Source organism: Phyllostomus hastatus, unplaced genomic scaffold (assembly GCF_019186645.2).
Source record: "Phyllostomus hastatus isolate PE091 unplaced genomic scaffold, TTU_PhHast_1.1 phas_contig_38, whole genome shotgun sequence".
NCBI lineage: Eukaryota > Metazoa > Chordata > Mammalia > Chiroptera > Phyllostomidae > Phyllostomus > Phyllostomus hastatus.
This window is the reverse complement of record NW_025333869.1, coordinates 13,588,973-13,603,216: the sequence shown is the minus strand read 5'-3', so window position 1 is coordinate 13,603,216 and position 14,244 is coordinate 13,588,973. Positions and strand designations below refer to the sequence as shown.

At 47.1% G+C, this 14,244-nt stretch overlaps 1 protein-coding gene across 1 annotated transcript; it reads right to left on the bottom strand.

Annotated features, from left to right (window-relative positions):
• Positions 1-186: 186 nt before the first annotated feature.
• LRIT1 (leucine rich repeat, Ig-like and transmembrane domains 1) lies at positions 187-12,330 on the bottom strand. The gene is made up of 4 exons (XM_045842166.1): positions 12,112-12,330; positions 8,018-8,484; positions 4,289-4,594; positions 187-3,077 (listed from the first exon to the last, which is right to left on the bottom strand). The coding sequence occupies exons 1-4, from the start codon at positions 12,231-12,233 to the stop codon at positions 2,101-2,103; spliced, it is 1,872 nt and encodes a 623-aa protein (XP_045698122.1). The 5' UTR covers positions 12,234-12,330; the 3' UTR covers positions 187-2,100.
• Positions 12,331-14,244: the final 1,914 nt, after the last annotated feature.

The window sequence follows — 14,244 nt, the reverse complement described above, 5'->3', positions numbered from 1 at the left end:
ACAAAGGAAAGATGGTGACAGATGGGTATTAGGAGGCTAACCATCTCAGAGGTATTTTATCCAGATCACCAAAGTAGATCTTAATGAATCATTGGAAAGTTTGAATTCTCTCTCTCTCTCTCTCTCTCTCTCTCTCTCTCTCTCTCTCTCTCTCACTCTCTCTCTCTCTCTCTCTCTCTCTCTCTCTCTCTCTCACACACACACACACACACACAAAATATTGGGTAAATACTAATATACAAATATGTTCATGCTATCAAATAGCAGGTGATGGGCAAAAAATATCCATGTATGGAAATTCTGCACTCATGTGCATCAGTGCTCCCATGGTTCTGATCCCATGTTTCAGGTGGCACACACACAAAAAAATCCATTTCTGTAGTGACCCTGCTAAGAATTGTATTGCAGAGATCAGGTGAATATAGACCCTCAGCCTGGCCAGAAAGTTATCAAACACTTGGATCCTCCATGAAAATCCATCACAACCCTCTATAAATTATTCTGCTCTCTGGACTTCAGTTTTCTAACCTGTACAATCAAGTAGCCCAGTCTTTATAAGGGGTTGTTGTGAGGGTCAAATGAGAGAAAACAGAAAAACTACATTGTAAGGTCATATATTATAAGGTCTTCTGTAAATGTGAGAGGGAATATAGTAACCTTAGAAATCACTATACCAGCCAAATAGTTCCCTTGGATCACTGGCTGAACAAAATCTTGTCAGTTGTTGTTACCCAAAGGTTTTGGCACCAGCTACCCTGGATGTTCAGTCCTGCAGACAAGATACATCTGCCCTTGTGCAGGAATATTTGTCTGCTCCTACACTCAGAAACATCTCAGGTGTTTCCCATCTTTAAGCAAATGGAAGCAGAATCCTCCTTTTAAGTGGCTCACTGAGTGACTGGGAAGACTCTGAGATATCCTCAGGAACCGAGGTAAATTTCAGTAAGGATCACAAAGACTGCTACTTGGGGACTGAGGTGAGTAGCATTTTAGATAGCATTGTGTGTACTGTACCACACACCACAAAAGGTCTCTCAAATCCCTCCAGACTGACATTCTTAGAGTAAATGAGCAGTAATCGCTTGGGCATCATCCAAACCTCTAGAATTTATTGAAAATCAAATTATTACCTCTAGGCAGAATGGCACCCAGAGGAAAAAAGTGTTAGAATCAGTGAGTATAACAGTGAGGGCATGGTGTGTGTCTGTGTGTGTGAATGTGTGAAACTGTACAAATGTGGCTACTGCATAAATAGGATATGTATGTTAGTGCCTATGAATCACCATAAATGTAATCAAGATGCAGTAGATGAGAACATATGTTAAGGATTCAACTGTGGAACCAATTGCCTGGTCCAGCTGCCAGAGCTGCCACTTTTTAGCTGCATAGTTGTGGGCAATAGAGTAGATTAGATCACTGCTCAGCAAAATAGTTCTTGCACCAGCATGGCCTCCAGCAAAGAACTGTCCTTCTCTGCCCTTTTAAAGTTGGGTTTGGCCATGGCACTGGCTTTGGCAGATAGAAAATAGACAGAAATATCAGTATGTCAGTTTTAAGCCAAGACTTTGAGAGGTATTACATGTTTTTGCTCATTCCCCTGATATCATCTGAACTACCCATAGAAGGAACCTGCCCAAGTAGCCACTGACTCTCCATCCTGGGTCCCAAATAAGACACATGGAACAAAGCCACCTCAGTCAACTCAACAACCTGTGGATGGTGTGAGAATAAGTGCTCATTGCTGTATACCACTGAGGTTTTGCTTTCATTTATTTTGTAGCAAAAACTGACTGATACAGGCAAGTTACTTAATTACCTTATTTCTTCTACAGGAAAATGAGGAGGAATGTGTCATCTACTGCAAAAGATTGTTATAAAAATTAAATGAGTCAATGCATGTAAAGCACTTAGAACACTTCCTGGCATATAGTTAGTGCTTTAATAGATGTTAGCTGTTGTGTATATATATGGATGAATAAATAAGCACCCAAGTGGGTAAGAGTGGGTGAGCATGAATCAGGTGTCAGAGTGAGCATGTGGGAGTAGAAGGTGGTTGGAGCAGATATGTGGGCATCTATGTGTATAGGAGAAGCAGGCTCCTCAGCAGAAGTACTCATTGATTTGACGGCACCCCCTGGTTCCCAAGAGCTGAGTGTCCAGGCCAGAGTGGACTGAAAGGAGCCTGTCAGCCTCACTGAGGCTATGCCGGGACAGCTCCTCTGAGCCATCCTCACTGTGGCCCAGCCTGTCCAGGTTGACATAGGCACCCATGGACTCAGTGGAGCCCACAGTGTGGCACTTGCGGCAGCGCCTCTGGAGAGCACCACAGCAGACGAGCAGTGTGAGGGGCAGGGCGATGACAGTGGCCACACTGATCACGACCACATTGATCAGCCGCTGAGTGGCCTCAGCATCCACAACCTCATTGGTAGAGAAGATGACACACTGCTCTTTCCGGGGCACCAGGCCCCGCACACAGATACATGCCACATACTTGGTCTTAGGCACCAGCCCATGGATGGTGACCCTGGTCTTCCCAGGCTGCACAACCACCTGCCGCATGTCATGCTGCCCAAAGACTGCATAGAGGACACTGAAGACAGTTGTGTTCCCAGCCTGAGGGGCCTTCCACACCAAGGTCACACTCTGGTAAGTGTCCCCTAACACTTTGAGAGACCTCACCATTCGGGCCTCCTGGGATCCCACCTGTTCATTCAAGTGTTCTGCTGGGGCACTCATCTGGAAGTGCTGGAGCATCAGCTCCTCCTTCATACTGGGCACAGAGGAGCCAGTGGCCAGGATAGCAGGCTCAGGGATGTAGGGGACATGCCTGGCCACCAGCTGATTGTTGTATGCAGCAGCTTTTGCCCCCTCACCTGTCCTTGCCCACAGTGCCTCTGGGCTTCCACTGTGCTCTGTGAAAGTCTGGGGCTCAGTGACAACAAGGGAGATAAGAGTCTCAGAGGCTCCCAGGAAGTTCTTGGCCTGGCAGATGTAGTCTCCAGAGTCAAGGTAGGACACAGCCAGCAGACCCAGCAGAATCCAGCTTGTGCCATCACTGGAGACTTCCTGGTGCACTAAGGAGAAAGAGCCATATGTGAGAATGAATGGACCCATCTGCCTCAAGCTTCCTTTCAGGCCCAAGTTCACAGCCTCTGGACTATTCACTCTCTACTAAAGACCCTGTCATCCCAGGAAAACACTGGGATTCATTCAACTTTTCTTAGACTAACCAAGGAGCTTGAGATCACCTAGGCTCAAATTTGGGGAGACCTAAGCTGAGTCAGAGCCTAAAAATGATCTGCCTTCTAAATGTGAGATGTTCACACTGTGTTCCGTAGAGCCCTGGAGTCCTGCAGAGCTGACCCCTCAGGGAGCAGGCAGGTACTTTTGGGGGTTAAGGTGGGTTGGGGTAGATAGGAGGAAGTGCTCTGCCTATCCCTGTCCAGCCCCATGGCCAATTCAATCAGAGCATCTTCAACTTTCTGTTTGAGATATGGGGATCCTTATACAACTTTGTCTGTAAATTGATTTTTAAATCCATAGTTCTAGAGCAATGCTTTTCAACCTAGTAGAAGGACACAGAAAACAGCTGGGAAGAACATAAGCTGTTCTGGTCAGATGCTAAGAAATTGTTCCCTTTGAACCCTCTTTCTGCATGTAGGTGAGCTCTGACTCCTGCAACCCCACTCCCAGCCCCCACCCAGTGCCAGAGATGAACCATCTCTGTCTACACAGCACAAATATCACACATTGTGGAGCTGCTCCTCCTTGTAGCAACTGGGTGATATAGGCCAAGCATTGAATCTCTGAAAACCTCACTTTACTTACATGCAAAATAAGAAGGATATTCAGGTTCTCTAAAGTTTAACAACATTATGCACTGATACATTTAACAAATGTAGAGCTCCATAAATGATAACTCACATTGTTACTTACTGGGAGTAACTCCTAGTGATATTGACTTAATATTCACAACTGGGAAACTTACTATAAATATTAAATATACTAAAAGAGTATCTTCTACCAAAAGTCATCATTTTGTTCCTCTCAAGGTGGGCCCTGAGTCTCTGATGGAGTGGCTAATGGAATATGATAGGACAGGCCATTGTCCCCATAACCTACCTCTGGGTAGAACATGCCCAAATCTGCTCAGACAGAATGAGAGTGTACAGCCTTGCTTAGCCTACCTCCTGCTCCTTGGCAAACCTGACTCTGCCCATTTGGGACACTGACCCACCTGCCCCCATCAGGGTTCTCAGCACAGTGGTACCTATAGCTCACGCACCTGTGCCATTGAGTGGGTACCCATCGGCTCTCCTCCAGCTCATCTCAGGACCAGGGACCCCAGAGGCTCCACAGCGTAGCAATACTGCACTGCCCAAAGGAGACCTGATGCTGGTCACCCCTGGATGGAGCTCCGGACTCTGGCACTTCCTCAGTTCTAACTGGCTGAAGGCCACTCCAGCCAGGCTGCGTGGGCTGGCACACCTCAGCCTGGCCTCTATGAAAGCCAGGTTTGGGGCCCAGCCTTCCAGGAAATGGACCATGTCATAGAGTTGGCAGTCACACACCCAGGGATTGTCCTGCAGCCCTGCAGAGATAAAAGGCAAGAAGTGAGCCCTAGCTATTTAGATCCCCAGGCCCAGTTCCATTCCCCCTCAGGGAGGACAAGGCAGCTCCTGAGCTCAGAATCCTCAGGACTGGTGTCTCAGCCCAGCTCCTTGCTTCACTAGCTATGTGACCTTAAGCCTGGTTCTTCAACTTGAATGACTGCACTAGTTCCATTTAAGGATTGCCATAAACATAAAGGGAAATCATATTAATCACTTAGTAGGCCATACAGCATACCAACAAAATTAGCAATTACTACTGCCATTCTTAGACTCATGCTTTCTGGCTACTGGCCAGTGAATGCTTCTGCAATAATTGCAACATGCCAAAACCCATTTCTAGAAATGCTAATGACCTCTGCCACTTGATCCCTATCCTCCCAGTGTAAGGGGAACTTTCAGGATCACCCCAGCAATGAGGGTGGTTGTTCTGACCCATGGTTCCTTTGACACAGGCTCAAAAGGAGAGGAGTGAGGAGACCAAGAAGTCAAATCCTATGTCATATCCCTGCATTCTCTACTTTAAAATTGAACATCTTTACAGAGCTTAAAGCAGCTCACTAAGTCTCCACCCCCATTAAAAAAACTTCAACAGATAGAGGGATATTATGTGTCCCCAGTTCTAAGGCACAAACCCTTTTTATGTGTTTGCATTTCTGAGATGCAAAATAAATGCATTTAATGTGATGTGCTTTTTATTCCCCAGAGACTGTTATTAAAATTGATAGTGTATCTAATAATCAATGGCATCTTATACACTTACATATTTGATTTATTTAGAAGGGGAAATGTGAAGGTTGGAAATCTAATGAACAAACTTAACTAACAAGCAAAATAGAGACAAACTCATAGAGAGCAGGCTGAGAGCTCTTTGTGGGGAGTGGAGTTAGGAGGTCGAGGGTGGAGCAAAAGGAAAAAGGACTCATAGAAATGGACAACAGTGTGGTGATTTCAAGGGGGAAGGGGTATAAGGGGTTAAATGGTAATGGAAAAATACAATAAAAAATAAAGAAAGAAAAGGGGGAAAAGACTGCATTCAGATCTGCTGCATATTCATAACTCTCAGGTGAGCACTAGCTGAGAGGGTGTCAGTTCCTTCTCCCACCCTACCACCTCATCCCACTGATGGTTACTACTCTGTGTCACTGGTTAAATGCATATAATGACACACCTGAACCCCAAGATTCATCACTGCTTGGCTCTGGTGGTGAGCTATCTGGCTTTTGCCCATTACAACAGAATCCCCAATAAATGAATGCAAAAGACAAAGTGAAAGGAAGTGAAATGTTCACCTGTCAGACTGGCAAAACTTAAACATTTTAGCCATTTCTGTTGTTAGCTTCATGAGAAAATAGATTTTCATCAATTTAGCTCACTTCAGCATCCCCAGCACCAAGAACTGTGCCCACACATTCATAGGCACCCAAATAAACTTACAAAGTGAATTTACATGGGTGGTCTTACACACAAATGGTGGGGGATGAGTATTGGCCCAGCCCCTTTAGAGATTCTCAGATTGATGTTAAAATATCCAGTGTGCACACTCCATGAGCTAGTCATTCCACCTCTCAGTTCCTATCCTAGAGAAACATTTGTCTACCTGCACCAGGCTGCAATGTCAAGAATGTTCTCTGTGGCATCACAGGTGTTAAAATAATGAAAACAACTTAATGGTCCATTAAAGGGGGAATGGTTAAATAAAGTGTAGTATAACTATACTACAAAATATTATGCACTAGTTGAAAAATGAGGTCATGTGTGTATCAGCTCTTCATAACTGTCATGGGTAGAAGCCCAGTGCTATTGACCACTGTCATAAATTTCCACATCCTGGCACTGCCAGGTAGATCTGCTCAGTCTCACCAGCTCCTTCCAATGCACCTTCTGCCCAAAGAGTGACATCTCTCTTGTTCTACTAAGTTTCACACCAAAGCAGAGGATAGAGAGACAACAGGAAACAATCCTGCCCTCAAGGAGCCTACAGTTCAGGGCTGTATTCTATGCTATCACAGAGAGCAGCACACTCGCATAAGGTAAAAAGGAAAAGATTATCAAGAAAAGTAAACTTAGGAGCTGGGCAAGAGAGACCCAGCCTTTGTGCAGTATGTGCAATATGAAGTTGATTCTCTTGTAGTAACTAACAAAAGTCTCCAAGACATACTATTGGATGAAAATTAGTGCTGGTTGATATATACAATATGATAAAACTATATGTAAAACACACAGATGAAATTTTATGTGCACATATGTATATGTATGTGTATGTAGACATACTGTAGAAGACAGGGAACATGCAAATTAACAATAGTGGCTACCTTTTAGGAGGGGAGAAGGAACTGGAATTGGTAGAGAAGACAAAAGGGTTTTTAGCCTTTTCTGAAATATGTTAAATGTTTACATATATTCACATATGACTTGTGTCATTAAAATTAATTTTCCAGAGTGAGTTATGTCCCCACCTGTCACCCTTCAGGCCATGCAGGAGCCTTGGGCAGGAAAGAAGTTCTGGTTCACCCAGTAAGCCATTAGTTTGTTAGGAACTGGACAGAATCAGAGAGAGCCAGCTGGTGTAGCCCATTCAACACTGCTTTGGAAAACTGAATCTCAGGGTTCTGTCTCCTTGCTGCATGACCTAGAAGGTCTCTTGTCCCTTATTTTCCTTGTTTGTAACAGTGGGCCAACACTCCTTGCTGTTGTTGCCTGACATGGTGTTGGAACAGAGTTTATACACATACACACACACACACACACACACACACACATGATTAGCATGCAGAGGAAAGGAGGAAAACAAGAGAGAGACAGGGAGCTGGGATGCAGATGTGGTGAATCACTGGGTGGAGGGGCAGTCTGGAGCTGAAATAGCCCATCAGAGTTGCCCCAGTGGCTGGGCTTTTAGATTCCCACCTGATAGGTATTTGGATGGGACTGCCCCCAGAAAGGGTGTGTGGCCTTGGGCGAGGCTGCTCTGCAGCTGTGGCTGTCCTGAGGGGGGCAACAGCTTAATGCTGCTGCTGACGGTACAGCCTTGATGAGGATCTGGGCAGCACATCTCTGTGCCTGCCACATGACCTACTGTGTATTAAGCACCATATTTATACCCACAAGACTAACCTTTTTTGAGATAGTTTTATCATTCTCTCTTTTCAAAAGGAAATGAAGACACAGAGAAGCCAAGCTGAGGACACACAGCTAGCAAGAGGCAGAGCTGGAATTTGAACTGCAGCAGTCTGACCCGGCACTTGAGCTCCTAACTGTGTCAACAGGAGCCTTCCATTCAATAGTCACTCAAACCGGGAACAGGTGTGATTTCAGTTTTCCAGGTAAAGAATCTAAACTCAGAGAGGTATGGTATTCTGCACAAGACCCCAATGTGGTTCCAAGTGAAGGATGCCATCTCTTACCGAGGACCAGCCTGGTGCGGTGGCCCGGAAGGAAGGACCCAGTCTGCATGTGAGACCAAGTGGCCAGCAGCTCCTGTGGGAGCCTCATCAGCTGGTTGCTGGAGAGGTCCAGGAAGGTGAGGTTGTCCAGAAACCGCGCAGCCTCGGGCGGCACTACAGAGAGACGGTTGGCCTGCAGGTCCAGCAGCCGCAGCTCGGGGGCGTCCCTGAGCGCCGCCCAAGGGAAAGCAGCCAGACGGTTCCCCGGCAGGCGCAGCTCCCGCAGGCTGCGCAGGCCCCGCAGCATTAAGGCGCTGATCTCGCTGAGCGCGTTGTAAGGCAGCCACAGCTGCTCCAGGCGTCGCAGCGGCCTGAAGGCCTCCCCAGGCACCCTGCGGATGGCCGTCCGCTCCAGGCGCAGTCTGGAAGTGTCCAGTGGGACAGATGCTGGGGGCAGGGTCATGTCAGGGTCATTGCACACCACCGTCCTGGTCACAGAAATGGGGGATATTTGAGCAAGGGTCCAGTCAGGTCAGAGATTCCCACCTTCCCCTACCCCCTTTCAAGAAACCTGCTGGTCTGCACTGGACACAGACACAAAGCCCGGGTTCAAGCTCTCTTGAACTCTGGAGATGCGCCAGGAACAAGCAGCATCCTATTTTCTTTGGGGGAAGGGGTGGAGGGAGGGTGGGGACAACTGGATCGGTGTTCTTGTTTTCAGAGCCTTTCACAAGGTCCCAGGAGGACCACATGGTCTTTGCCACTGGCCTAAAGGACCTCAAGCTTAAATTGCTATGTCCCATTACATCCCACACCACCTGCATTACACTAAGAATCCTGAGCTCATCACATGCATTGGCCCATTGCAAATGTGTTAAAAAGTGTTTGATCGTTAAACTATACATCAGTGTTTTTAACCATTTTGGCTTTCTTTATTTTATATATATATAAAATATATATTATATATAAATATATATATATATAGTGTGTGTGTGTGTGTGTGTGTGTGTGTATATATATATATATATATATATATATATATATATATATATATATATATATATAAAATAAAGGGTATCAGAAAGGGAAACCATACACAGGGTGCCTCAACCCTTTCCCAACTCTGAAGGGAGCATAAGATGCTTAAGGGTCTTAAGAGCTGGGACTTCACACCCCCACATTTGGATTCACATCTGTGCTCTTTGCTTGCTGGCTGTGCATCCTTTAGCATATGACATAGCCTTTATTTTCCTCAGTTGTCCCATAACAATAGACTCCACATCACAGGGAGGTGTGGGGGTTTAAATGAGGTCATGTGTGTATCAGCTCTTCATAACTGTCATGAGTAGAAGCCCAGTGCTATTGACCACTGTCATAAATTTCCACATCCTGGCACTGCCAGGTAGATCTGCTCAGTCTCACCAGCTCCCTCCAATGCACTTTCTGCCCAAGAGTGACATCTCTCTTGTTCTGCTAAGTTTCACACCAAAGCAGAGGATAGAGAGACAACAGGAAACAATCCTGCCCTCAAGGAGCCTACAATTCAGGGCTGTATTCTATGCTATCACAGAGAGCAGCACACTCACATCAGGTAAAAAGGAAAAGATTATCAAGAAAAGTAAACTTAGGAGCTGGGCAAGAGAGACCCAGCCTTTGTTCAGGCTCAGTTTCATCTGGAGAGTTTCTCTGTTCACATGGAGGAGGAGGTGTCATGTTTTGCTTAGTTTAGGGGGGTTGTTCTCCTGTGGAGTCATAACATGTTGCTCATTGGTGCCTTCCTGGGTAACACCCACACTCCACCCACATTCATCAGCTTAACTCACATACTCTACATACTCCAGGTCAGATGGGCTTGACTTGTTTTTTTTTGTTTTTGTTTTTTGTCGAGTGTGCCCACAAAAGGCACAGTTACTTTCCATCCATTCATATTCTCTAAATATACATGGAACCTCTACTGAGTGATGGGTTCTGTGAAGATCCAGAATAATATTAGCTTCATAGACCCTGTCCCCATACAGCTTATAATATAGCTAAGGAAGAAGGAGCATTGGACACAATGATATTTTCAATGATGGTAGAGGTTTGGGTATTGCAAGGAGGAAGGTCTGGATATAGATAGGAAGAAAGGAGTTGATGGGAAAACAAGTCTTGAAAGGGAGAGAAAACAGTCAAGGGAGGGATCAAAGAAACCAATAAAAGAGCCCAACACAGGCCAATGGTACTGCGGTGCACACTGGGCACAAAGAACATGGTGACACATCTGTCCAGGTACCCAGACTGCCCCCCCACCAGATAATGCCATTACCCATAGGAACACAAGTTCTGTTTGTGATTACAGGAATGTAGAGCATGGGCAGGTCACAAGGTCTAGACCCTCTGAAAGGCCCCAGTTAGAGATGGGGCTGAGGAAGGCATCTGAGGCAGAAGGAGCCTTAGTCTGACTGCACAATCTGTGTCCGTGACCATTCGGGACCTCAAACCCCTACAGCTTTTCATGGACTCATTCCCCTCATAGGACACTCTGTGCTCATGAGCTGGTAAACATCAGCTTTGGGATTGTCAGGCAGGTAGACTAATGATGAAAGTTCTAGCTTCAGAGGAGGGATGGCCACTGGCTGACATAAGGGGCCCTGGAAACTACTTTTAGAATGTCATTTTCCATCCTAAAGCTAACCTGCTACCAGCAGTCCTCCCCTGGTCCTTGTCCATGAAAGTGTCATTGATGAGAAGAGTTCTGGAAATGGACCTGAAGCCCTGTGTTCCAGCACCAGGTCTGCCACTCGTGCTGTGTGACTCAGATCTCTGTAGGTGTCAGGGGAGGGTCTTCATCACCCTGGTCACACTGTGGTTGGCAACGGGCATTTCCCTGGCTTGCTCAGGGCTCAGCCTGGCTTCCCTTTGGGAGAGGATCTTTATTTCTGATGATCCGCATGAGTTGGAGCATCAGAGATTTGGGCCAAAAATGGAGATATTTCTGTTCTTCAGACCATAGGGGATATCCTTTCTTGGGGTTCCTCTCTCTTCTCCATCTGCCTTCATACCCAGTCAACTCAGCACCCATTGCCAGAATCACTGAGAAAATCATACTGATAACGTTATTGCCCTGGTCAGAAACCATCAGTGTCTCCCCACCATCCACCAAAGACAAGGGAGAAAAGGAGGATGGAATTCCAGAAGTTAGGAAAGGTGGTGGGAAAGGCCCTGAGCCAGGGGCTGAAATCCTTGAGCCAGATGGATGAGGCAGTGGTCATTAATGGATAAGCTGAATGCATCAGAGGAAAGATGTTTTAAAGACAGTTGGAGAGAATGAGAATGAGCTGTGGTAGAAGAGCAAGGGTCCACAAACTCCAGCATCCTGGGGACATTCATGCAGGTGGAAGAGAAGAGGATGGAGGTTCTCTCAGAGCTCAAATGGGATATGAGGAAAGTTAAAGAGAGGCTGAGGAGGGAGAGAAACTTGTCTGCCAAGGAATGGGAAGTCCTGGTCTCTCAGAGAGCCTCTAGAAAGGGGTCAAATTGGAAGTTCCTGAGGGCTTTGTCAGAGGAGACCCAAAGAGGGAGAGCATGAGGAAGCAGGTGGTCCTTTCTGGGTGGAGTGGTAAAAAATACCTGGGATGTGAGTGGGTACCCCCAGAAGGTGAGACAAGAGAATGAGAGAGGCCGGGGAAAGAAGGGGCTAAGTAGATATTGAGAGGATGATAGGAAGGAAGGAAGGAAGGAAGGAAGGAAGGAAGGAAGGAAAGAAGGAAGGAAGGAAGGAAGGAAGGAAGGAAGGAAGGAAGGAAGGAAGGAATAAGGGGGAGATTTACTGAGCCCTGTCCACCAGGATCCTAGAGGAAGATTCAGAAAGGATCTCTTGGGTCTGTCACACCTGTGCCCCACTGCCAACCCCAACTGTAAAGGTACCTGGTACCACCCAGGCAGAGCCATGTCCTTCTGGCCAGACAATAATTCAATGCAGATCAGCCCCATAGGACCCCTGGGCCTCAAGTGCCAGGGAAATGGAGGTCTTACCTGGCCACACTCTGAGGGCCCTGCATCCAATCCTCCCAACCCAGCCATGCTGGTAGAGCTGTGGGGGCTGGGTTACCCATCCCACACACATGGTAGCATACCTGGCCTTGTTGCCATCACCCAGGATGTGGAGGCTGCAGCTGCAATGAGAGGGGCAAGAGCTCCAGGCCTGGGGGGGTCCCCTGAGGGCCAGGAGCCAGAGCATGCCCAATGCCACCCTCATGGCTCCTGGTGGCTCTGTAGCCCAGGCAGAGGCCTGTCCCTGGACTGCTCTGTCCTTCCTGCCAAGCAAGCCCAGCAACAGTCCACTGGATCCTCAGGTCCCACACGCACACCTCAGATAAACATGATCAAGCTGGGGATTAAGGAAGGAAGCTCCAGCCAGAGCACTCAGCGGCTTATTGCTCCCTGGAATCATCTAGTCCTGAGAGTAGGGGTGGGGAGATCCCCTTCTGTAAAATAGTTGAAGGCCCTGAGAGGCCACGGCCTGGCAAGGTGGGGCAGGCAGGTGGGCAGCCATCCGGGGGCAAGTAGCTGCTGGATCAGCTGTCTGGGCTGCCCACCTGCAAAGCCATCCCAAGCCAACCAGGCTGTGGGCAGCAGAAACCCACCAGGGTACATGGGTTTAGAGGAGATGAAGACAGAACCTGACCTCTGATAAGGGTTATTGGAAATTATTTTCTGTGATACTATTTCATAGTGAAAAAGCAATGAGGTGAACGCAGTGAAGGTACTGGAAAGAGCCCAAACTCCAGGGCCATGCTGCCTGTGTTTAAATTCCAGCTCCTCTATTTATGGGGTATGTGACTTTTGATATGTCACATGATTCCTCTGGCCTCTGTGTCCTCATCTGTCAAAATGAAGTAATGTTTACTCAGGGTGTTTATGAAAATTAAGCAACCCAAATTTCCCAGACCTCAACAGCCTGTGAAAACAGAAGTTCTCTCATGAGCAGTAAGGACCCAATTTTGCTGGCACTTAAAAGTACCTGCTTATGTAGGAATTGGGAAAATACAGATATTTTGGATAGACTTCAGAGGTATCTCCCATGGGCTCATGGGCTCCCTCTCAGCCTGCCGGGTGAGCAGCTGCCTCCCCAAATGCACTGTGGACAACCAGTCTCCACACACTGCTGTCTGAGTGGAGCCCTTCTGGCCATTGCCACCAATGTCAAAGGCATGAGGTGTCCCCATGTGAGGGCAGGGAGTGTCCCTCTCCTCAAGTCATCATACTCTGAGGAGGGTCCCACAGCAGATCTCACAGAGTTTTTGAAAGTACTTTCCATTTTTACAGATTGTCCCCTACCCTCAACCTCATCCTATCATAGGCATCACCTTTCACTCATTCATTCTTCACATTTTACCCCAAGACTTTTCCAGAAGTTTCCTTTGGCTTTTCCAGAAGGTTCTTCATTCCCTCATGCCCATGAGCCTAGGCAGGTCTAGACCAGTGAAATGTGACCAAAGCAGGTACCTGGGGCCCAGCGCACACATGAAAAATCTGGCTTTGTGCCAGGCCTGTTTGACAACATTGCTTTCCAGGAAACTTAGTTCCCTTCCTTTCCTCTCTCCCATTCCGGACAATATAATTTTCCTGTGCTTCCCACTTCTACCTCATTTTCCCCAAACAAAGGCTAGCCTGGCCCATTCCCACATCTCTGCCCTTCCCTCCTCCTTCTGGGGCTGCCATCCTGTCCATCTTACCTAGCTGTCCTCCACCTTGATTCCCAGCCCTGTCCTGCTTTCATTTCTGCCTTAAAGTCTTTTGCAGTCTTGCAGGGATAAAAAAAAAAAAAAGAAAGAAAAGAAAAGAAAAAGAAAGGAAGGAAGGTAGGAAGAAAGGAAAGAAGGAAGGAAAGGAAGGAAGGAAGGAAGGGAGGGAGGGGGGAAGGGAGGGAGGGGGGAAGGGAGGGGGGAAGGAGGGAAGGAAAGGAAGAAAAAAGAAAACCTGACATACGCATTAACTGTAATGCAAGACAGAAACTGGAAAATGGCAGAAAAAACCCTGTTGTAACTGGGTTAACAAGGAAGGCTTCCAGGAATATGTGAGTGTCAGCTCAGCCTTGAGGGGTACTTAGGCTTCGACATAAGCAGGAATCACAAGAAGAAAGGCATGGAAATGAACGTTCACAAAATAAAATTAGCTACTTGACCAGGAGCCCCCCTGCCCCCAGGGATTTGCAGATGGAGCTTTTGTGAATTACTGTGTGGCCTCAGTTTGCTCATGTGAAATGG